Here is a 26,194-nt window from a genome sequence, read left to right on the forward strand (position 1 = left end):
CCTACACAAAAGCCGTCATCGTTTAGAAGAGTACAGCATAACAATCAATACAGAAAACGCCCAACAGCTGATGAATGCCTACTGTCCAAAGCATGATATGAAGTTGGGTGATATCTATAGAGAACCTCCATCACTTTGGAAAAACACCACAAACAGAAAATGACTCGGGGCCTAGAACTGAACGAGCTTGGTTTCCTTTGGGAAACAGCAATGTTTTTTAATGACTCCAAATTTCTTTCTGAAACAAAAATCCATCATGTGGTGATGTTGTATGGTGGTGAGCTACATCCTACCTTCTACAAGGAATTACAGTAGAGCATCATACAGAGTAATGGGGCGTGCCAGGACAACCTGACACTTCACAAGTAAGGAATGATACAAGAGAAAGGGCATAAAGGAGGTTATCAGAGAACTGTGCAACTGAAAAAATGGCTGTCATGGAGCAAAACGAGTACTGAATAGTCGAGATGCTATACTGTTATCCACATGATACCCCAAAGAACATCTGTCAGGCTCCTAATAGTGAATTTATGAGAATAGATGTGTTAGAATCCCAGGCATGGAGGGTTATAATCTGTATCACTGGAAAGAATATTCACACTGATGAGATCGCAGAACCACTGGAATACTGGAACCAGTTGTATAGGTGGCCAGGAAACAAGCCAGGCAAGCATTCAGGCTTGTACCTGTAAAACACAAGGCAATCAAATATAAAAAGATATTGCTAAAATAATAGAAAGAAGTATCCCGCCATACTTTCTGGCAGCATCTATCAATCGTGTATTGATAAGGTCAATTATAAAGAGAAAAACAAATAGTTAGCATATCAAAACATTTGCATTGTTCAAAGTTACTGTGGGGAAAAATACTGAGGCACATTCACAATGATGATTATCTTTTGGCTTCACAACATAACTGAAAATATAGGAGTGGTGGAATAGGAAGGGAATGCCATTTACTGGAATTAGACATCGATGCAGTCACAATAATGTAACATTTCTGGGAATTTCAATGTGTTTCTTCAACAGATAGAAACTTTAAAATCAAAATCATTTTCTTGTATTACCTGCAAACAGCTGTTGTAAATCTGGCTAAGTACTTGGCCTGCACACCAGACAGGCTAGTATTTTAATGAAAAGTTGTTCAAAGATTATTCCTTCAACTGGTAAACAGAAAGATAAATGAACTCAAAAAATGAGAAATTTACAGTGTCAACACATTCTACTTCCTGGTGTCAACATTTAATGAAATGGCATAATATACTCATCGCTACATGCCCCAAGTAAATTAAGTGATCCATTATTAATATATAAACATAAATTTTTTAAACTGACATTAAAAACACGAGGAATCTTAATTATTAGACTACAGAAAAAAAGTGATTTGGGGATTCATACACTATTAGTGGAGCAACTTTCTTCATGTTTTCAATGTTGTTGACTGTTCAAAATCTTGCTGATGATTGTCATTCTATTTTCACTTAAGGTTGCAATTCTGGTTTTTTTTCATTTATGCTGAACTATTTTGCCCCCCCCCCAAATCTCAGTATTTGAGTAGCCTAATATAGCAAGAAAAGCACCACTTAATCACAAGGACAAGAGAGATTTTAAAAATGAAAAATGTGTATGAGAAGAATTCAATATTCTCTGGTTTCTCCCCCAATGACATATTCCTAACTCAAAGATCAAAGACTTCAGAGCCAGAGGGGACCTTAGGTATCAACCGATATACCCCCTTCATTTTATTTACAGAAGAGGAAATCGAGGCTTCAGAGTTGTTCCAAGACTGAGCACACTGGCAAGGGAATGTGGACTAAAACTCAGGCCTCTGGAATCTTGGGTCGGTGCTTTTCCACTATACAAGCTGCTGCTTCCTTGTCTGTCAAGTTTCTAACACCCTCTGTCTTCACATATATTAAAAAAAAAGTCTTCAAAATGCATTAAAAAGATGACAGTACCTACCTTTAAAGAAACAAGAAGAGGCTGACATCCAGATAATACAAGTTTTACAAATAATTCTTGAGCACAGATTCTATCCCAGGTTTGAATGATGTGAGAGCTATAAAGGACCTTAAGAGGTCACCTAGTCCAACCCCTTCTCTTTACAGATGAAAAAACAGATCTACAGGGGATAAGTGATTTGCCCAAGGTCCCACAGGGAGGAACAGAGCCAGGGACTTTGGACTACAAATTCAATATTCTTTCCACAATGGGCAGCCTCTCAAGGAAAGAATGGATTCTAAATTGTGCCTCTTGATGCATATGAACTGTGTGAACAAAGAATAAGTCACCTACCATCTATGTATAACAAACTCAAAGAACAGTAATGCTGAAAATGATTTGGAAACCATAACGCAGTACAGAAATGAGTTATTATTATTATTACTGCTCTAATATATTAACCAAGAAAAGCAGCTATCCTTCAAGGGAAAATCATCTTAGAGAAAACCAGGAAGAAGCCTGTCATTATGATCTTCCTACCCTGTAGCAGACTCAAAATAAATTTCTGAGTATACCCACAGGTATAAAAAAGGAAATTTATTATGCTATTATTAGGCATTTAACCTACCAAGGAAAACCTTAGTTCACAAAGAGTCTTTGAATGCATTCTAATAAGATTTGGTGAAAAGAAAAAGAACTTACCATATTTACTCTCTTATTAATACGAAGCCCATTTGTGACCCAAAATTAATGCCATCTCGGACATGAGAGAAGAACATATCAGGATTACAAGATGTACAAAGGTCAAGATTTTGGTTCTGTTCAGACTTCGAATCACCTTTGAATATTCTGAGTGAAGAATTCCTCCTCGTTCTAAAAGAATTCTTAAAATAAAAAACAAAGGAAGACATCAACTTATATGTCAATAATCAAGTAACTAGAATAATGTGTATTAGACATATTCTAAGTAGGGGTAGGGGGTTGATTTGGTATGAGACTGTTCTAGTAAAGATCTACAAACCACTAAGGAAATTAATTATATTTCAATCATGATACCTGGCCTATTCTACAAGTGGGTGCTATATCCTTAATTAATGAGATATCAGTGCAATCTTCATATTTCACTTTACAGACTTGGTTTAAAAACAAAGCTTTGCAAACAACATAAAGTATGGGAAGAGATAGGTCTAAAGCAAATTAAAATGTATTTTTATGCAAGGCTCACTTAATCCAATCACAGCATTAGGCTGGATTCAAACATTTTAGAATTGTTTTAAAAATCATCTGGCTCTCTTTTCTCCTTACTTTTTGAGTTTTTTTTAAATAAGAAAAATAGTTATCAAAGTGGCATATACAAGGCTATAAAATAATAAGGTTAGTTCTTAAAGCCATATGTAGAAATAAAGCGTATTCTTTTATATTTGTACAAAAAATTTTAAAACTCTTTACCTAACTCTGCTTCTGGAAGCAAAAGAACAGGATCAAACACAAACAGAGCAATAGCACCCAGTTTTCTAAGGGTATTAATAATAAAACTCAAAAAATTCAAATAGCAAGTCTCCAAAAAAAATCTTTAAAGGTACTAGGTTTTAAACCATCTTAGTTATTTTAAACTAAAAAAACATATTCCTCTACCCAGCTAATAATAGAAGTGTTCTCTGGTAATGTGCTACTTTGATTAAATAGATCAGCTTAATACTTCACCATCCTTGGGAAACTTTAGCCTACATACTACCTGTGACTAAAAGTAAACTTTGATCTACCTAAAGCTTTAAAAAAATTATTAAATCGTTTACCAAATATTTCTCTTTTCCCTTTCAAATCAAAAAAGGCTTGCAAAAAGTTTAGGAAAAGTTTCTATATTGTTGAGATAGAACAGGCTTCATCTTTTATATAGATTTTTGATACAACTGAGTTCTCAGCTAGTTAATATCAGCATCCTGAATGTCTCAGGGCTGCCATTTTGGTCTTATAATGAAAAGGGTGACGTTTCATGTTCTACAGAAAAGAAATCAAACTTACCGAGTGGCTCTACGTAAGTCAACATAGGGATTTGGTGAATCAATTTGTCTTACACATTGAGGATCGATATTATAAAAGGCCTTTGCTGAATCTCTCGGAAGAGTAAAACAACAAGGTCCCACCGAAGGGCCCATTACAACAAGAAATATCTTCCAGGCGACAGCCATATTCCGCTACCAGAGCATTGACGGTAGCATAGCAACTCCCTAACAACGTTACCCCTCCATCCTAGACAATAGCAAGGGAAAGAAGGCAAAATTTAGAAACGCTCAACAATTATGAACAGTATTTCTCACATTACTATAATACCAAATCGACTCCACAAGTATTAGTTCTTGAAAAACCTATCACATTTCAATATGACAATAAGACTAGAATATACGAGAATATTGAAAGCAATCTTCTGAACTCTGCTTAGGACTAAGAAGAGTCTGTATTGGGTCACAACTTTAAGGACAGAAATGTGACAAGATTCAAGGGGAGGAAAATTAAAAGAAATATTTGCACTTAATTACTTCAAAGATCATTGATTTCAACTGATGCACATAGAAACCCTTCTACACCTCAGAAATTCTTCATGGAAAAAAAAGAATTTCCAGGAGAAGGTAAGACACTGTTTTTATCTTTGTATTCTTAGCATTAAGAAAAGTGCCTTTGTAGCAAGTATTTAATACATGTTTGTTAAATTGAACTGAATTTGAACCTCCGAAGTAACAAATAGGAACCAATTTTATATCAAGAAATGGAGATAGAGAATAAACCTGTGTTCCCCAGCAATGTTTGCTATTTACCAAACGTGGCTACAAACCATCCAATGCCATTGTTGTTAACTGGGTGACAAGCATCACAAGGTACTTTGTTTTCTCAGTGCTATCTGGAGCCCAAAATAATGGACTGATTCGAAAAGGTGAAAAAAGACTTGGTAATTCTGGCATCTTCTGTGTCTTAAGGAAAGATCCTTTAATTCTTCCTTAATTGATTAATTACTTCCCCAAAATTTTTCAAACCTCCTCTTCTCTCCTCAAACCTTCCATACACCTCTACCTTCATACTCTCTTAACAGAAGATCTCATCTCTTATTTAAAAAAAAATTAGCATCTTAAACACAACATACCCAAAAGTCATCTTTCACCCCAAACCAACCCTTTAAATTTTTCGATTTTTGTCAAAAGCACCACTATTTTACCAACCTCCCAGATTCATAACTTTGGTTTTCACCTTGATTCCCCTCTCACTCCATTTATAATAGCCAAATTTTGCCATTTCTACATTCACCGTATCTTTTGCATACAACCTCCTCTTTCTGCTAACATAGCTATTTATTACCCTAGTAGAAGTCCTAAAAACTTCTTGCCTAGAGTTCTGCCAAAGCCAATTTTCCCCCCTGCCTCAACCTTCTCTTTCAGTCTATCCTACACACTGCTGCCAAAGCAATTTCCTTTAAACCCAGATCTAACCATGTCATTCCCTATTCAATAAACTCCAATGATGCCCTACTGTCTCTAGGATAAACTATAAACTCCTCTAATTTTAAAGCCCTTCCAAAAAAGCCCTTGAAAGCCTTTAAAACATACCTTGCTCCAATGTACCTTTCTGGCCTCACGGACATTACTTGTCCTTTTGCACTGGAATCCAGCCACACTGGCTTTCTCTTTGTTCCTTACACACACCACCTCCATTTTTTGTGCTTTTCTACCTGCTGTCCTCTATGCCTGGAATGCTCTTCCTCCTCCCATCCACTTCCAAGCATTTCTCTCTTCCTTCAAGATGCTCTTCAAGTGAAACCTTTCCTGATCTCTTCAGCCACTGGTTCCCTTCCACTCCAACCACCTTTTTATTTAACTATTCATTTATCCTTTATATACTTCTATATGCCTTGCTATTTCACCTATTAGAATATAAGCTCCTTGTGGGTAGGGATTATTGGGTTTATCCTATTTGGAACCCTATCCTTGAGCTCAGTGCCCAGCACCATAGCAGGTGCTTAAGACTGGATTACTGACTGACTGATGACCACACCCAAATGAGAATCTACCTACTGTTCTAAAAAACCTCCAGGAATTTTTTATCTTCCCCAACCCATGTGATCATTGCTATTAAGAAGTTTTCCTGTATATTTATTTTAAATACTTTAAGTTTCAACTTAAGCTTTTCCTATCCTAATTTATCTCAAAAGGAACAGTCCAATATCCACAACACCTTAAACACACTATGATAAAAGGTGCTGACAGTGAAATGAACAATGAAATATAGTTACCGGAATGGGCAACACCACATGCTTTTTTAACAGGATCTGCAAAAACCAAAGGCATACAATCTGCGCCAAGAGCTGCTATGGTGACACCTCTCTGGTTGGTGGTTAGTCCATCATAATAATCAGGTTCCTTCTTGCCCATTATCCAAACACTATTGGCATGATCAGTCTAGTAACAGGAAAAATTTAAGGCAAATAAGGGGAAAAGTTTTAAAAGAGAAATTCATTAATAACTTTGAATGAAATGACTATAACATAAAACATTATCATCTTAAGATTGTTATTAAACCATTAGTTCCATGAGATAATTGACTCTCCTATAGATAATACACACTAGGTGCCCTTGGACCAACAAATTATCCCATCTTGATATAAAAGCCATATGGGGGGGGGGGGGCAGCTAGGCGGCGCAGTGGATAAAACACTGACCTTGGATTCAGGAGGACCCGAGTTCAAATCCGACCTCAGACATTTGACACTTACTAGCTGTGAGACTCTGGGCAAGCCACTTAACCCTCATTGTCCCAATCCCCGCCCCCCCAAGACCACATAAGTTTAAAAACTTTTTTTTTTAATGAAAATCTCCATAAATCTTAAAGGAAAATTAGAAAACCAATAAGTCGGGGACAGCTAGGTGGCACAGTGGATAAAGCACCAGCCCTGGATTCAGGAAGACCTAAGTTCAAATCTAGCCTCAGACACTTGACACTTACTAGCTGTGTGACCTTGGGCAAGTCACTTAACAAAAAGCAAACAAAAAAAAGAAAACCACTAAGTCCCAAAGTAAAAAGCTCAAACAGGGTGCAGCTAGGTGGCACAGTGGATAAAGCACCAGCCCTGGATTCAAGAGGACCTGAGTTCAAATCCAGCCTCAGACACTTGACACTTACTAGCTGTGTGTTAAGCAAGTCACTTAACCCTCATTGCCGTGCCGCCCCCCCCCCCCCAGCTCAAACGGAGGAAATAAGGTGGCACAATGGATAGAGTGCAGTGCCTGGAGTCAGGAAGACAGACCTGAGTCCAAATCTGGCCTCTAGACTCTTAGCTATGTGACCTTGGGTAGGTCGCTTAACCTCTTTTTTCAACAGTAAAATTGTGATAATAGATGCAGCTACATGCCAGGATTGTTGTGAGAATAAAATGAGATAATTTTTGTAAAGCACTTAGCACAGTCCTTCCTTCCTTCCTAGGAACACAAGCTTTGTCAGAAAAAGGCATCTTCTCATCAATGATGGTTGTTTGCTTCTGATGCTACTTGAATGGGCTCCCTTTGTTTTAACCACACCCAACACTCTTGTAAATAAAAAGGTTAGCCAGTGAAGCTATATATCAGTAGGATCAGGTCTCATAGTAATCAGTATGGTACTATGGTACTTTTGAAGGCACTCCGAGTGGCAGATATATAATTTTGTAACTTATCTTTGGGGTCTGACGTGTCTATTGAGGAAAATCAAGAGTAACTATCCTTAGACTAGAAGTGGAAAAGCTGAAGCAAAAGTAGCCTGATCAAAAGTCACATGGCCAAATATACTCTAATTTTCTCATCCATGAAGCAACAAAATACCTTTATGCGGTGAAATTTTTCAGGGTCAAACCCTGCCGCTTGAGCCAATCTGCGCAGATTTTCTTGAACAACGGCCTTGGGATCTTTACGCTTAGTACTACTGAAGAGATTGAAAGAACTGAGCGTGGGTATGTAAGATATCCCACCTGTCCTGGTAGTGAAGCCATGTATAAATGTATCTGGAAAATAAGTAAAAGATTCAAAATAACTTCCATGTACAAAGACTACATTCTACAATGCTCCTGGCAAATGATATTGATAAGGGACACTAATGTGATACTACCAAAGATTGTTTTTAAAAGTCTGTAGGGATAGCTAGAAAAGGTTGGGCTGAACAACTGGGCCTGAGTTGATCTAATTTGAAAAGCAATGGAAGCCTTCTGAAAATCATCCAAGGAATTACTGCTACATCAAGCAACCATCGCTATGGGTCTTCTGGCTGCCAAGACAGCAGGCTCTACAGGGTTATGACTTCTTAAATCATGAGACAACCTCTGCCACCACTGCTTAAGTGGTTTGGACACTACTCTGGTGGAGCCTCAGCTTAAGTCCTATACATCTGGATCCTTTCCCTGATACCCTGCTTTCCACTAACTGATCTAATCTTCCCAACTATGCTCTCACATCATAACCCATAGTGGCAATAGCTGAAAGGAACTTAACCTTTGTGCTAACTGGCCAACTGGCCCAGCTCTAATAGCTTATTTCAACCCAATTTTGTAGGATGGAAGCCCATAAAATTCAGACCCTGTGCAGAGCCCCAACAACAGATAGTAGAGAATAGTGCTAGCAGAATAGGGAGCTGAGATGCAAGTGCTACATAAATTCTGGTGCTGAGGACCCAGATACTTGTAACAATAACAGCTCATGTATATGCAGTATAGTTGACAAAAAGTTTTCCTAAGCCTAAGCCAGAGGTAGATAATGTATTATTTTTCCTTGCCAGGTTCTTATTTTCCCAAAGTCATCTAATTCCTCTTTAATTTCTAGCTCTATTGAGCCAAATCCTCCATGTTTCTCCCCCCATAAAACACAATCTATCAGGAAGCTAAGATAAACAATATTGTGTAATAGTATTACAATTTGAGCTGCAAAACAAACTACAATGTAAGGTCCAAGGACAAAGACTGTCACCAAAGTTATTAGAAAAGGCTTCTTAAAAGAGGTGGCATTCAAGCTGTATTTTAAAGGATGGGTAAGAATTCACAGGTTACAGAAGGCTAAGACTATTGTAGGAATAAGAAACAGTAGAAGTAAAGCCAACACCAGGAGAATCAAATATGCCTTGTCACATTCAGAGCACAGAGAAGTCCAGGTTTTTTGGACTATGGCATGAAAGGTAGGGTGGCATTATATAACAGTGGATAAAAATATTATCTGGGACTACAGAACAAAATGATCTTTTGAACACTGATAGAGGTAGCATGGTGCAGTAAAAAAGACTCCTGAACCTGTAATCATAGGACCTGAGTTGAAATCCTGATTCTGCCACTTATTAGTAACTGTGGACAAGTTAATTACCAATTCTCTAGACCTGTCTTATCTATAAAAAGAAAAAAGTTAGACAAGTATGCTACTCCCAATTGAAAATCTAGATGCTACAATGACCTCCTCAACAGCAAGCTCTTCATAACTGAGTTAATGAGGTAGCATGCCAATAAGCAGGAAATACAAGTAACACACTTAATGCTAACAGATTTTATTTGTCCTCCATACCCAAGAGTCTTATAGTTATGGATCCTTACCTTAGTGATCCTTATTCTCTCCTTCAAACCATAGAAGTAGTGTTTCCTCCCAAATATGATAAAATCCTTTGTCTGTCCCCTTTCCTTTGAGGTAGGTTTATGTTAACAGCAACCAACCAACTATTCTCCTGCTAATCAAGAGTGATATGCTTTTACCCAAACTAGATGCGATATTCTGATGCAGAGAAACATGGTTATGCCTTTTATGTCACAAGAAACAGAAATGAGGTTGTTTTATATTGTGCTACAGAAGCAAACGGTCAGATAATGCTTTAGACCAGTAGTCTCAAAGCTTTTGTTGATACCACTATCAATAAAAAATTTATGTGCCCCTAGTATATATGTGTGTGTGTATATATATTTACTCGTTTATAAATTCTATATGGGTGCTACTGTACCATTGTTAACATTACAAAATAAACACGAAAATAGAAATTGAAAATATTTTATTGAAAGTACAAAAACACTGCTCTCACTAAAAATTATCAATGAGATCAAAATTAGCGAATACTTCATTAGTCTTGAAAATTTGCTCAACAATTTGTGTTAAAGCACTTCACAGATCTGGTTTATTTAGAAACTTGGTTTCAATGGCTGTCATAACTGAAAAAGATACCTCACAAAGTCACACAGATCCAACTTACTGCTGGTCAAGCTTACTAAATTATATTCATTGGTGCTCTAAGTATATAGTTACCCTAATATAGGTGACATTGTTTTCAGCAACCAGGCAAGGAAACAGGAAGTATTCAGAGGGAAAATATTGACAATATGGATGGAGAGGATGGTGTAGGTATGTTGAAACCTGAGATTGGCTATCATGGGAAGCATAGAATGTGGCCCATCTTCCCATCATCTTTTTTGGTTGTTCACATATGATTTGAGGTCAATCTATGGCCTCTACCCTGAAGAACATTGCTTTAAAAATGTGAATGGTGACTTTTATTCATCCACTAATAAGGGAGCCATCTTTATCAAATAAATGATCTAAATTCTAAGAAAAAAAATATTTAAAAGTGAATACACTTAGAGCCAAACTCTAGTAACAAAGAGTTGTAAAATGTCATAAGTGGACTAATTTATTCTGGAATATGTTAACAATTATACCTTGTCGACACAAACAAAATTATCAAGTGATGAGATTATTTCTTTCCTTTTTTTGCAGGGCAATGAGGATTAAGTGACTTGCCCAGGGTCAAACACCTAGTAAGTGTCAAGTGTCTGAGGTCGAATTTGAACTCAGGTCCTCCTGAATCCAGGACCAGTGTTTTTTCCACTGCACCACCTAGCTACCCCCAATTAGAGTATTTCTATGCTTGCCAATGACAAGAATTTTCCATCTGTAAAATAGCAATATGGTTTATAATACTTTGCTTGCTAAGAAGAGGGCTCTGATAAAATTGTACATATAGCTGCAGCCAAGTAATCTATAATAAGAATTTACATGCCAATCACAGGCCAGGCACTAAGAATATAAAAACAAAAATAAGTAATGATTCCGTGAAAAGTAGCTGAATTTGGAGTCACAGGACTAAAATCCTACCTCTGCCACTTCCTATCTATGACTAAGCTACATACCAAAGCTTCTTAAATTTTTATGTGACCCTCAGTATATAGGTATATAAAATAGACAAACATTTATTGTCAAATTTTTTGTGACTCTCATGTAGTTACACTACTCCATATGGGGTTGTGACCCATAGTCTGAGAAGTTTCAAGCTATCTATTCACCCTCTCGAGGCCTCAGTTCCTTATCAGTAAAAATGAAGAGTTTGTACTAGATGGCCTATGAGATCCCCTCCAGCTTTAAATCCATGACCTTTTGTGTGTGTGTGTGTGTGTGTGTGTGTACATATATAATGTACATATTATGTATATCTTGAGAATACATAGAAAAGGTATACAAGGCAATTTGGAGAGGGAGCATGCTAGAGCCGAGTAGATCTGGAAAGGCTTCAAGTACAAAGTGATGCTTAATTTAACTGAGTGATACAAAGGAAACAAGGGATTCTAACAGGTGGAAATGAGGAGAGTGAATTTCAGGAATGGGGATGGCTAGCACAAAAGCAGAGACAGTCTAGTCTAGTCTGGCAACCAGAGTCTGGGAAAAAGAACAATCCATTAATAAAGCTAGAAAGGTAGACTGGGGCCAGGTTGTGAATGGTTTTATATTTCATACTAGAGGCAAAAGAGAAACAGAGGTTTACAGAGTAGAGAAGTGGCATGATCAGACTCACACTTTAGGAAAATCACTCATCAATGCAATGACCAAGAATAATTCTAGATGACCAATTAAGAATGCTACTTACTTTCTGACAAAAAGGTCACAAGACTGTAGAATATGATGTGAATATCCGGACATGGCCAATGTGGGAATTTGTGCGTGACTATAACTATTTGTTTAGATGTATTTTCCCCCCTCCCTCAATTGGAAGGATAGGAGAAAGAGAAGACTAATGCTTAATTTTTAAAGACATAAAATCATTCTGACAGCATGTGGAAAACGGATTGGAAAGGGGAGAGATCTGAGGCTGGTAGACCAGGTTCTTGCAATAACTAAGGCAAGAGATGATGAAGGGCTAAACTAGAGTGGTGGTTATGTCAATGTACAGGAGGTAATAGATGTTTAGAAAATTCTGAACTTTTCTATAAGTAATCTTATCCTTCTTTTCTTCTTCTTGATACATCCATAATTTTACTGACTTGGGTATTCCCTCTATCAATGAAACCAAAGATAGGGATATTTTGTCATGCTCAATAAATATTTACTAAGTGAAAGAATATCAAATGAAGATTTTATATATATATATTGGGGGGTTATGTATATATATATATATATATATATATATATATATATATATATATATATATATATATATATATATATATATATATATATATATATATATATATATTTGTGTGTGTGTGAACACAATAATAAGCCATGAAAAAGAGATGAAATCAAGTAAAGGATAGGGGTTTGGAAAAGGATGGGCGCCTGAAGAGTTGACTACATGTATACATGAAAAATAAATGGATATAACCTAAAATACCTGGGATCAAGGAAGATGTAAGAATGGTGAGTTCCCCCATCAGTCCTGGTAGACTTCTCAAATATGTTTTGATATCATTCTGGACTTCTTCTAATTCTTGGTTTGTAACAGTGTTTAGCTCAATGGATTCTTTTATAGGACTTTCTCCCAAATCTAGTGGTAAGTCTTCAAACTCAAAATGGTAAACATCAGTGAAGAGTTGATCAATAAAAACTTTCATTAGTGCTTTCCTTTGTAGTGTCGTCATTATTTTAATACTACTCAAATTTTTCTCATCAAGTTTTTGCTTAATTGTATATAAGATAGCAGCCATGCTGGAATTACTTATAACCTCAAATCCCACTGGAAGGGCTGGTAAACTATTAAGCATTTCAAGTTCACTATTATCATGTTCACCGTCATTTTCACATCTGAGATTATGGAAATGCATTATGCAAAGGAATTTGGCATTTGTGGCATGGAGGTAATGGACAGCTTTCAGTGTTTTTAGGAGTACACAATTACTCTGAGAGTTCAATTTCAAACCAAAGAAATCGATCAATACTGCTTCTGCCATATTCCAATACTGTATAAAGCTCCTCAAATAGAATCCTGCACCAAATAAACTACCTATAAAGAAAAAATATAATATGAATATAAAATTAAATTACCTCTTCTCAATGGCCACCACCCAAAAAAATTGTGTAATTTTAAAAATTGGATTTGGATATTAAAAAACTAAGCCATCAAATAATATGATCAATGAAGTAATGCCTCCCTTATTTTCCATATAAAATTTTTTGTAGGCTTTCAAGTACAAATATCTTTATAAAGCAGTGTTTTATATAGGAAGAGTTAAGCATAAACTAAGAAAGAGACCTAGGATACTTTTTTTTCTCCATCATAGGTAGTTAGCTTAGACAAAATCCTTAAAACTAAGATGGCCACATAATGTCATACAACTCGAAGTGAAATATCTTACCCTCAACCTGGGGCCAGGTTCCAGCTGTCTCACTTACTAGCCAAGTCATTTTAACTTGGCTGAGTCTGTTTCCTTATCTGTGACACGAAACTAACTATCCTTCTAATATGGACCTCAAGAGGGTTGATGTATAGATAAAATGAGACAAAATAAGTGAAAGTGCTTCATAAATAAAAAGTATATATTGTTGATCATTTCAGTCATATCCAAACTCTGGGGGTTTTCTTGGCAAATACTGGAGTGGTCTGCCATTTCCTATTCCAGATCATTTTTACAGATGAGGAACTGAAACAAACAGGGTAGTGACTTGCTCACTGTCACATACCTAGTAAGTTTCAGAGGCTAGATTTGAACTCAGAAAGATGAGTCTTCCTGATTCCCAGCCCAGTGCTCTATCCACTATGACACCTAGCTGCATAATAACCTACATTTATTAAATTTCAATCTAAAGAAATCATTATTTTTATAAAGCAACTTCATCCTAAGAATAGCTCATAGGGATTAAAATTTTGCAAAGTGCTTTACATACATTATTCTCATCTGATCCTCCAATAAAACCCATGAAGTACGTTTGTTATTGTCTCCATATTACAAGTGAGAAAACTGAGACCCAAAGAAGTGAACATCTTGTTCAATATCACCCAGTTAATAAGTGAAAGTTCTGGAATTTGAACTCAGGTCTTTTCAACTCTATCTAAAGCCTTTGTTACCTTTGGTTTTTTGGGGGGCAGGGCAATGAGTCAAATGACTTCCCCAGGGTCACACAGCTAGTGTCAAGTGTCTGAGGCTGGATCTGAGCTCAGGTCCTCCTGAATCCAGGGCTGGTGTTATCCACTGCACCACCTAGCTGCCCCTTTGTTACCTTCCTTTAAAAGGATAAGTTAATAGGGAAATCTTTATTTTATATGTATAGAATGGTATATCTGCACAGCATCACAAGCACCATGCAGATTAGATGAGTACAGCTATCGTAACCCTCTTTTTCCTTCAATCATCAACAAGGCATTTACTGAAGGGCTCAGCTGGAGACCAAGCCCAGTCCCTATTCTTTCCTTAGGCTCTATAGAGCTATGCCCTTTTCACATCCCACCCCATTTCTAGCTCCCCAGCATTGTTTATTTCCTAAGGTACTTAATTGCTACACTTTCCATTCTTTATCTAAAGACACCCTTGGCGTTAATTTGTAACAGATTTTACCTCAATACAAATGAGGGATCAAGTGGGAGAAAAAAATGGTAATGAGCACAAGCAGTGCTTTGTCACCCCATCTTCAGATGCAATCCTGCTGCCTGCAATCCTGCCGCCGCATTTTCCTTTTTACTTCAGCATCAACGCATCAGTGCGGATCTCGATTTCCTTCTCCTTTCTATTGTTCTTAAGGTGTGTCTGATCTTACAGATCCCCCTCCCCCCCCCCCCCCCCCCGTGTGTATATGCATAATACAGCTCTAGGGCTTTTCTACAACTATAGAGATAGATTTCTATGTATGGATACACAGATAAAGATCTACATCTACGTAGATGTAGATCTATATCTACGCGTCTATATCTATAGTTCTACAGATATGAGAGTATGACGTAATACATATTACAAATACTGCTATATCGCAGACATATTTTTAGACTATATATAATCGCTTAGCCCAGCTGGGGCCATTCTTAAGGTTCCCGATCCCTAGGGTCGAGGCTGTGAAATCATCCCTTAGCCTCGTCGACACAAAGAGTCTCACCATTCATCCTAGGGGGTTGTTCCAGTCGTCACATTTTAGGCACTCACCTCGCTTATAGCACTTGGACTCCTTCAATCATCGAGGCCCCCCCCCATCCTGCCCACTACTACCCCCCCACAACCCCCACAACCTCCCACCCTCACCCGCCCCCGCCCGAGACACCTCCCCCCAGCATCCTTACCCACCCCCCCACAATCCCCACCCGCAATCTCCTCCGCCCACGCCCCCCCTCGCCCCTCTCCCCCCCCCCCGCCACGATTCCCCCCAGCTCACCCGAGCTCCCCCCGCCCGCGACACCACCCCCTGCACCCACAATCCCCACCGCCACCCAGGCCCCCGCCCACGACCACCCCCATTCCGCGCCCTCGCCCCCTGCGCTCACGACCCCCACCCCGGCCCTCGCCCGTGAATCCCCCCCTCACCCTCGCCCACAATCTCCCCCCACCCTCGCCCACCGCCCACGACCCTCCCCCCCGCCCCCCCGCCCCCCCGCCTCTCCCCCACGACCCCCTCCTCCAACGCCCTGCTGGATGGGGCGGTGGCCGCCGTCTTTGTCTTCCTAAAAATTCAGCAAGCCCAGGTAGCTTTGACCGGGTGCCTTCGGCCAGGGCCGCCGTCCTCAGGGCTCACGCACACAGCCGCCCCGCACTGTTGGGGCTCGTGGCTGTACCCCGTTACCACTCGATAAGCACCCAAGGACACCCCATACTTACAGGCCAAGGACGAGCGGAGCCACAGCCCGCAGCTTTCAGCCTCCCCGAGCTAAGCTTCTAGGGAGGGTCGTGTGAGACTGCGCAGTCGGGACTGCGGCAGACTGACTAGACAAGCTGCGGCTGCGCAGTGAGCCGCCCAGGAGGAGATGCTGCAGATGCGGCAAATGCCGCAGACTTCCGGTGCCCCTCACCCCACCCCACCCCACCCCCACCCCCGCCTCCAAGCCCTCAGCCCTGGGCGTGGCCCTGTTTTAGAGCCCCCGAGTATGGGGCAGGAAAATAAACCTAGAGAAAAAGGGATGGGCGGGGGGTAGATAGAGAGATTGGGCTCACCAGAGATGCGGGGACCTGTGGAGGAGGGGGAGGGGAGAAGGGACGACCTTGGAGAGCGACTGCAGCGAGAGCGAGGCTTGGGCTCCAGCGGGGGAGGGGAAGAGAATAAATCCCTAGGGCAAGGCTGGAAGAGTGGAGGAGGGAGGGGCGGCCTAAGGAGCGGCCGACGCGAAAGCGAGGCTGGGCGAGAAATCGGCCAGTAAAACCCCGCCCCTGCGGCACCAGCTGCGGGCACCTTCCCGCAGCTGGTGCGGACTTGACCTGAGTGCCTTAAATAGGGGGAAGTGGGCCTCGTCCGCCATTCTGAGGACCCAGGGTTCTAGCCCCGGTTCTAGACTCTAGTTGAGTAAGCGCTGGTAAGTGGGCCTGGGCTTCCACCTGTATTAAATTATCCCACTCGCACGTCAATCCACGAAAGTCCAAGACACAAAACGCCTACTGTGTGCCGAGCACGAGGTACCTGATGGGGTGAGCATAGCCTTGCGATGTGTAGGTTGGCATCAGCTCCCCGTTTTTTAAAATGAATATTCTGGGCGTGGCAGGACCGCACCTTCCTTTGTTTGGGGTCTGGACTTCCCAGCCCCCTCCAGGAAGCCCAGTGTCACATTGTCCTTTTGGATGTCTCATCATTCTAGTCACGGTGAGCTTACGGTCCTTTAAAACTACCCGTCTGAAAATTAATCTTTTTCAAAATAAAGGTATTGCTTAACCACCGCTCCCTATCTCTTATTTGTGAAGCTAATGTTTTGAGCCCAGCTGTAAACTTAGATGCTTAGAGCCAAGCCAACATTCTAACTGGTTGGAAACTATAGATATAGGAATATCTCTAGATATATCCTATATAGATCTATGTAGGTATTATATGATTTGGAATATACTATGTATTATGCATATATTTTATATCATTGATTGCATACTGACTGCCATCCATAGTTTAGCTGTCATCAAGAAAATGGAAGACTGCTATCTTTGCCTTTATCCAAGTCATTGCTAAAAATGTTGAATAGTTCAGGGCCAAGAATCTGTCCTAGGACATTCAACCATAGAATGCTTCCAATTTGAAATCGGCCCATTAATTAATAACTGTTCTTTGAGTGCGGTCCTTAAATCAGTTTAGAATCTACCTAAGTATACAGTTTATTGATTAGTCCACATGTCTTTATCTTGTCTAAAAGGATATCATGATTTTGCTACATTTTTCTTATTTTAACTTTCAGTCATTCCTTTGTGGTCAACATTTTACTCATTCAAAAAATATCTATTGAGATCCCCTTTGTGAGATAATGTAACCTCACTGATCTGAAGGTCAGCAAACCTGCATTCTACTTCCAGCCTTGCTAGCATTTGATTTGGACCTCTTCAGACCTCAGTTTACTTGTATTAAAAAGAGGGGGTTTGACTAGGTGACTTCTCAGGTCCCTCCCAGCTCTAATATCCTATAATTTTACTGCAAACAAGGAATTGTGTGGGTTATACAAAGATATAAAACTGTCCCTGCTGCCAGGGAACTTTCAGTCCAATAGGGAACTATGTACCTGAATATATTATAAATCAAGATGTCATAAATGTCATAAGCATAGTGCAACCAACATACTATGGGAAGTCAGAGAGGGGAAAGCTTTTTGGATTTTGGTGTAACCAAGAAAGTGCCATTTTAAGCTGGTTTTGACTTTGATTTCCCATATGTCAAGTGAAGTCTGTTGCAATGTAGAAAAACGAAGTTCTTGTATTCCAAATATGAGGAAGTATGTTGCAGTGGATAGCATGCTGAATTTGAATTCAGGAAGACCTAATTTGAAATCACCTCTCAGAGAGTTACTTGCTGTGTGACCCTGAACAAATAACTTTATCTTCTTTGAACCTCAGTTTCCCATCTTTACATCTATGAAGGATAATAATACTACCTCCAAGATTTGTTGTGAGGATTAAGATGTATGAAGCATTTTGCAAACCTTAAAGTATTATAGAAATGTTAGCTATTAACTATCTTTAATTGAATCAATTGAAATATTTCCATTAAAATACTAGTATAATTGACTTTTTTTTTTTTTAGTGAGGCAATTGGGGTTAAGTGACTTGCCCAGGGTCACACAACTAGTAAGTGTTAAGTGTCTGAGGCCGGATTTGAACTCAGGTCCTCCTGACTCCAGGGCCGGTGCTCTATCTTATAATTGACTTTTAAGAAATATTGACAAGGGGCAGCTAGGTGGCCCAGTGGATAGAGCACCTGCCCTGGAGTCAAGAGGACCTGAGTTCAAATCTCGCCTCAGACACTTAACACTTACTAGTTGTGTGACCCTGGACAAGTCACAACCCCAATGACCTCAAAAAAAAAAAAAGAAAGAAAAAGAAATATTCAGAGGAAAAAATTTAAAACAAAGAATAAAACAAACAAAAAGAATATTTCATATTGAGAATAATTTTAAATTTTTTACATATATATGTTTTCATTAGTTTGAGTACTTCACTAAAAAACAAACTCTATACTTTAAGTAAACAGACTATCATCTTCATGATGAACCCTCTTGATCTTAACCAGTCTGTTCCTCAGACAACCCAAGCCCTTCCTCAAAGCACTTCTAGCTTGCTAAGACCTGTCAGATCATGCACTTTGCTTGGAGTTGCTTTCCAGATCCTAGTAACACCTCCATGTTATGGGAAAGCATTTAATGGAAAGATGATTAGAATATTCCACCGTAAACACTCAGGCCACTTTATGTCAGCTTAAAACAGGACAATGTAAGGTCTGCCTGTTTATTTATTGCATAGCAACTTTCTGAACTTAATGCCACTAAAGCCAGGGGAATTTGAGAGGAAAAAACCAAACAAAAGTAAAATAGGCTCAGACCACAGACACAGATTTGTTGCCTAAATACAACCAAGCAGAAAATTTATAGAAAATCAAATTCTTTGCTAGGTGGTATATTGATGGAGTGCTGAGCAGGGAGTCAGAAAGACCTAAATTCAAATTTTACCTCAAGACATTTGCTGTGTGACCTTGGTCAAGTCACTTAATTGTTTGCCTCAGTTTCTTCAACTGCAAATTGTGGCTAATTGTGGGCACCTATCTCCTAGAATTGTTGCGAGGACCAAAACAGATTGTGGGGTTGACATATCTCTGAAAAGTCTTCAGGATTCTTGACTGTTACTTGAATAAAAAGTACCAGAACCTGAATAAAAAGGATGAAAAACCCATGGAATTGGAAGAATCATAGAACTTTAGAATTAGAATGGATTTTAATTATGATTTAGTCCAGTCACATTATTTTACAGATTAGAAAACTGAAACTCCAGAGAGGGAAAAAGATTTGTCCAAAGTTAGAAAGTTAGCGACACACCAGAACTAGAATCAAGCCCTCCTGAGTCCAACAAATTTCATTTCCACTATACCACATTGCCTTCTCCTCTAAGATAAGACCATACTTCACCATCCTGGACAGATGAAAATGAATCCTGTTTTCCAAAAATCCTAGAGAATGAGATTTGAAAATTTTTGTTTTAACTAAGTTTGGGAACCTTGAGAAACACTATGGCAAAAAGAGTCACAACATACTAGCAACAACAACAACAAATATATATATATATATATAAACAAAAGATAAGTAAGGGGGCAGCTAGGTGACACAGTGGATAAAGCACCAGCCCTGGATTCAGGAGTACCTGAGTTCAAATCTGGCCTCAGACACTTGACACTTACCAGCTGTGTGACCCTGGGCAAGTCACTTAACCCCATTGCCCCACCAAAAAAAACCAAAAAGATAAGTGAAGGGGAGCTTATGTTTCCAAAAACCAGGGAAAACTTTAGTAATATGCCTATGGAGGGAGCTAGCAGTAGGGACATCTTAAAGAATTAATTGTGGGTTTGATCTGAGTAAAAACTTTACTGAGCTAGGTCACAGCTGTTCTTTCTACACAGAATTTAGTTTTTTCTCTGGGAGCTAGCTCAGCAATTGAGTCTTGCACAACCAACATCACCCAGTAGTTTAGTACTTACTCAGCACTTAAGGATAAATAAAGGAATTTCCAGTCTGGGTTCAGATAAAGGTTGTTTCTTTTCTTAAAAGACCTGTTTGTTACTCAACTGTCTTTATATAAATAAACTCTTCAAGAAAATTCCCTGTCTGCTATACTTCTCTCTAATGTTTAACATACTCAGTCAAATATTTTTAACATATACCTTAAGATCATAAGAATTAGAACTGAAATTTTTTTAGAGATAATATAGTCCAAACATTTCATTTTAATGATAAGGAAACTGAGGTCCAGAAAAGTTAAAGTGTTTGCTCAAGGAGATATCAGTAGTCAGCAAAGATACGTTCTAAACCTAAGTCAACTAATTTAAAAATATTTATTATGCATCAGTCACAGTGCTAGGTATCAGGGATACAGACCAAAAAAAAAAATGTAATAAACACTACCCTCAAGGAGGTTACTTTCTGTAGGTCCTTTGATGCTAATGCCTGTGTTCTATTATATCATCCTGCCTCTTATTCTCTACTAAGTGGAAGAGTAGAACACAAGATAAAACAGAAGTCTCTATAAAATTAACCCTATATATACTCCAGAGACTATTAAATCTTTTTTCTTTAAAGTTTCCCTAAAGCTAAAAATCCCACAAGTATTGTCTCATTTGATATGTCTGAACTGAAATAATTCCCCGCCCATCTCCTGACTTCCCATTTTCTATATGTGGTACCATGATCGACATGTATCATTCATCACACCATTGTCATTCAGCTTGAAACCTTGATGTTATCTTTTACTTTCTTCTCCCTGATCTTCTGCATATAATTATCAAATCATATCCATATCTCTGCAATTTTTCTTGTCATTTATTCTTTCCTTGCTATTCTCATTGCCAGCTAAGTGGTACAATGGATAGAGCACTGGACCTGTAGTCAAGAGGACCTGAGTTCAAATTTCACCTCAGACAATTACTAGCTGTGTGACCCTGGGCAAGTCACTTAATTCCAATTGCCTTAAATATCTGGGGCCATCTCCAATTGTCCTGGTATATATATCTTGCCACTGGACCCACATGACTCTGTAGAAGAGAGTGAGGTTGGTGACCTTGCACAGCCCTCCTTCACTTAAATCCAATTCAGTGCAAGTCATGACATCACCCCGATATCATGATCCTCTTCAAGAACGAAGGATAAACAACAACAACATTGCTAGCACCATAGTATAGCCTTTCATTATTATTCACTTAGATTATAACTATAGATTCCATTATGCCTTCACATCTCTATTTTCTCAAGATCCTCCAATGTATCCTTCATAGACTCTGAACTTTTTGAGAGCAGGAACTATCTTTTGCCATTCTTCATATCTTCATTGCTTAGTACAATTCCTGGCATGTGCTAAGTGCTTTTTGACTGGCTATCAGAATAATATACCACACAAATCAATCCTTTACTTATTTTTTTTGGTGATAATATTGCATGCCAAGTAACTTTCTAACTCCTTTGCCTAGCAATCAAAGACCTATAAAATATGGTCCCAACTTTTCTTTTCTCACTAAACCTCTTATTGCTCCTCAAATTCTCTACTCTATCCATTAGGCTAGCCACTACTAGTTGAACACACCCTACCTAATCTCATCTCTATGCCTTTGTCCACACCATTTCAGCTATCTTGGGGGAAGAGCGTGTGGTAAGGGTACAAAAATAAAAACGTAATGATCCTGCCCTTAACAAGCTTAAATTCAATTGGGGAGATAATTCTATGTCATGTGAAATTTCTCTGAAGAAACTGTGGCTGTCTAGCCTTCAGAAGAGAAGATGAGACCATGATAACTTTCTGCACATTTGGAGGGCTGTCATATGGAAGACATATACATATTTTCTTTGGTCTAAAGAGCAGAACCAGAAGCAAAGGGTGGATGTTGAAGAAAGGCACATTTCAGCTTGACTTAAGGGAAAGTTTCCTTTTAATTAGAGATTTATAAAAGTAGAATGGACCATCCCCAGAAGGAGTAAATTCCTTTCAGGTAAAAGTTACATGACCTCAAGGATATAATAGAGGGCATTTCTGCTGGGGTATGAGTTAGGCTCTATGATCTGTCAGGTCCCTTTCTTCACTAATATTCTATAATTCCATGCCTTGGGTTCAATCAGTACTGTGTTCCATATATACTCCTTTCTGAGATGACTCCAGAACATGCTCATCCCTCCCTTTCTTTGGTCATATACACAAAAGACTTCTATTCCAACATTTCCTTTTTTTAGCTCTACTCCATTGGGATGACCATACCTGCCAAATATTGGCAGTGGATTTGTCATCTTCCCTCTGTGTCAACCAAGCCCCCCAAGGTTTTCCCCAGAAGCTTCATTAAGTTTGTTCTTTGCCTCACTCCTGCCATTACATTACAATATGTAAAAGGATAGTGGAGGGAGAGTCTAATACAGTTGTGTCCAGAAAAACAAAACATCCAGTCTAAAAAGAAAGCAAGAAAGAATGCAGTCCCTTTGACCCAGCAGTACACTATGAGGTCTATATCTCAAAGAGATCAAAGGAAAAGGAAAAGGACCCACATGCACAAAAATATTTCTAGCAGCTCTTTTTGTGATGGCAAAGCATTGGAAATTGAGGGGATGCTCATCAGTTGGGGAATGATTGTGGTGTGTGAATGTGATGGCATACTCGTGTTATAAGAAATGATGGGCAGGATGCTTTCAGAAAATCCTGTGAAGACTTACATGAACTGATGCAAAGTGAAAGAAGGGGAACCAGGAGAACATTGTACGGGTTAACAACAATATTGTAGGGGGCAGCTAGGTGGTGAAGTGGATAAAGCACCAGCCCTGGATTCAGGAGGACCTGAGTTCAAATCTGACCTCAGATACTTGACACTTACTAGCTGTGTGACTCTGGGCAAGTCAATTAACCCCCATTGCCCTGTAAAAAAAAAAAAAGGTAAAAAAAACAACAGCAATATTGTATGATGATCAACTGTGAATGACTTATCTATTCTCAGCAACACAATGATCTAAGATAATTCCTAAGTACTTATGATCCACCTCCAGAGAAAGAACTGATGGAGTATGAATGCAGATTGAAGCATACTGTTTTTTCTTTATTTATTATTCTTGGTTTTTTGTCCCTTTTCTTTTGCAACATGGCTAATGTGGAAATATTTGCTTGACTACACATATATTAGCATATATTAAATTGCCTCCTCAAGGAGGGAGGAGGGGGGAAATTTGAATGTTAAAAAATTTTTGTTGGGGCAGCTAGGTGGTGTAGTGGATAGAGCACTGGCCCTGGATTCAGGAGGACCTGAATTCAAATGTGACCTCAGACACTTAACACTTACTAGCTGTGTGACTCTGGGCAAGTCACTTAACCCTAATTGCCTCACCAAAAAAAAAAAAATGTTTACATGTAATTGAGAAAAAATAAACAACATGCACTAAAATTTTAAAACAAAAAAAGAAGGAATGGAATGCTTCATATTTAAGTGGAAGTGGCACAAGGAGTAATAGTTCGGGTTTCTTTCTTTCTTTCCTGGTATATAGAATAGAAGGGCTAAAGTCCCTTCAAGTGAATGAGAAAGAGAGAAAATGTTGGGCCAGATATTCTGCTGCAATTTAAAAGATTAGTTAGGAATGGTCTTGTGCCCCTGCTTAGCTGATGAATAGGAAAAAGACAGAAGCTTTGTACTAGAAGGGATTTTAGGGGCGGCAAGGTGGCGCAGTGGATAAAGCACCGGCCCTGGATTCAGGAGTACCTGAGTTCAAATCCGGCCTCAGACACTTGACACTTACTAGCTGTGTGACCCTGGGCAAGTCACTTAACCCCCATTGTCCCGCAAAAAAAAAAAAAAAACCACACAGAAGGGATTTTAGAGGTCATCTATCTTTAAATACAGGGGGTTACTTCAGGGCATCTTTCAGACAGTCCCCAAAGTTCCCATTTCAATTACTTCATATTGGGGCGGCTAGGTGGTGCAGTGGATAGAGCACCGGCCCTGGATTCAGGAGGATCTGAGTTCAAATCCGGCCTCAGACACTTAACACTTACTAGCTGTGTGACCCTGGGCAAGTCACTTAACCCCCATTGCCCCGCAAAAAAAAAAAAAAAAAATCAATGACTTCATATACTTATTAAGAATCCAGAATGATATACAAGTATAAAAAGCACCAGTGTTTTATAGTCAAAGGTGGAAATTAATTTTCCTTTCCTTTCTAAACCAGGCAGTGGAAAAAACAGAAAAGGAATATTTCAATACAGCAAAACTGTCATGGGAAAGAGATGTTTTTATATACTATTTACATATACCTTCCCTTCACAATAGAGAAAATATCAATGATGACATAACTTCTCTTGAATATATGTACCTCAAAAGATCAGCCATCTTTTCTGCTAAGTATTGTCTGCCTTTCGGTTAGCATTTCCGAGCCCTATTTATGGGTCTGTCAGGCCTTTACATCTATGATTCTGCCTCAGTAGTTCCAAATTTTTCTCAAACTGAGTTACTCCATACCTATTTACGTAAAGTTTTTTTTCTTTTCTGGGCATGTTTCAAAATAATTTAAAAATCCCCCAATTCCACTAAATAATCTACACTCTGAATATCTTCTGTTACTAACCACCCCCCTTCCCTTCCAGAATCAACTTTAGTTTTGAAACCTTAGATTCAAAAGAACCAATTTCACAGTCAAGTGAAAACTATACATATAATCGAGTTATTCAACAAAGATTTTTAAGCACCTATTTTGTGCAATGTGCTCTGAGAGGCACTAGGAATGTAAGGATAAATAAGAATGCTAGGCTACAAAGAATTTATAATCTTATAAATAAGAGTATAAGCTGCTGTGAGATCACATGAGGGAAAGATTACTTACAGAAGGGTTAAGGGAAAGCTTCAAAGAATAAAGGACATTTCAGCTAGACCTAAAAAAGCAGACAAGTCAATAGTCAGGATATATAACTTTCTTTTCCTTATTTTGGTTAAAACATCAAGACAGGGAAAGCTAGGTGGCACAGTGGATAGAGCAACAGCCCTGGAGTCAGGAGGACCTGAGTTCAAATTTGACCTCAGACACTTGACAGTTTACTAGCTGTGTGACCTTGGGCAAGTCGCTTAACCCTAATTGCCTCATCAAAAAACAAACATCAAGAAAACAGAGAGGGGGTGGTAGGGTGAAGAAAGCACACTAGTAAATGAAATGCATTTTTGAATGTGCTCTTCTGAGAGCTTCTGACAAGAACCCTTTCTTCTTTTGGCCTCCGGAAGAATACAGCTTGGAGCTGCTCTGGGGTGGGTGAGTGTACAAAGCAGCCTCTATTTTTGTTGTTTTGGGCCAGAGGATCACAAAAAGGCCAGGAGTGTCTCTAACTTATGTCTTCTGCCTTCCATGAGTGTTTTTGATGTGTGTGTAATTCTATTATTTGATTGTTTGTTTTTGGTGGGCAATGGGGGTTAAGTGAGTTGCCCAGGGTCACACATCTAGTAAGTGTCAAGTGTCTGAGGCCACATTTGAACTCAGGTCCTCCTGAATCCAGAGCTGGTGCTTTATCCACTGTGCCACCTAGCTGCCCCCTGAGTAACTCTATTATTGGAGCAGTGGTACTTTGTAGTGATCCAACCTTAGTCTTTTCTTTTTTTTTTTTTTTTTTTGCGGGGCAATGGGAGTTAAGTGACTTACCAAGGGTCACACAGCTAGTAAGTGTCAAGTGTCTGAGGCCAGATTTGAACTCAGGTCCTCCTGAATCCAAGGCTGGTGCTTTATCCACTGCACCACCTAGCTGCCCCCCTTAGTCTTTTCTTTATGGCTACATTGTTTAGAGCAGCAGTTCCCCACCTTTTTTGAGATTGAGAACCGCCCCCCCCATTTTAGTATACAATATTTTAATACTAAATAATAAGGATGAC

At 39.1% G+C, this 26,194-nt stretch overlaps 2 protein-coding genes across 2 annotated transcripts; one reads left to right on the forward strand and one right to left on the reverse strand.

Annotated features, from left to right (window-relative positions):
• Window positions 1–2,645: 2,645 nt before the first annotated feature.
• On the reverse strand, window positions 2,646–16,469 carry LACC1 (laccase domain containing 1). Its single transcript, XM_043994606.1, is given in 8 exon segments — window positions 2,646–2,767; window positions 2,770–2,824; window positions 3,963–4,105; window positions 4,107–4,178; window positions 4,180–4,190; window positions 6,220–6,385; window positions 7,781–7,959; window positions 16,315–16,469. Coding segments are annotated over 6 exon segments (540 nt in total). The 5' UTR covers window positions 6,359–6,385; window positions 7,781–7,959; window positions 16,315–16,469; the 3' UTR covers window positions 2,646–2,647.
• On the forward strand, window positions 12,967–16,042 carry LOC122747181 (formin-like protein 5). The gene is made up of 3 exons (XM_043993367.1): window positions 12,967–13,041; window positions 14,866–14,919; window positions 15,308–16,042. Exons 1-3 carry the CDS (start codon window positions 12,967–12,969, stop codon window positions 16,040–16,042), a joined length of 864 nt encoding a protein of 287 aa, XP_043849302.1.
• Window positions 16,470–26,194: the final 9,725 nt, after the last annotated feature.

Source organism: Dromiciops gliroides, chromosome 3, assembly GCF_019393635.1.
Source record: "Dromiciops gliroides isolate mDroGli1 chromosome 3, mDroGli1.pri, whole genome shotgun sequence".
In the NCBI taxonomy this organism is placed as follows: Eukaryota; Metazoa; Chordata; class Mammalia; order Microbiotheria; family Microbiotheriidae; genus Dromiciops; species Dromiciops gliroides.

Coding starts and splice junctions, on each gene's coding strand:
- LOC122747181 (XM_043993367.1), top strand. CDS start 12,967: ATGTTCACCGTCATTTTCACATCTGAGATTATGGAAATGCATTATGCA. Junction 13,042..14,865: donor TTGGCATTTGTGGCATGGAG/GTAATGGACAGC, acceptor TTTTTACTTCAG/CATCAACGCATCAGTGCGGA. Junction 14,920..15,307: donor TCCTTTCTATTGTTCTTAAG/GTGTGTCTGATC, acceptor GTCACATTTTAG/GCACTCACCTCGCTTATAGC.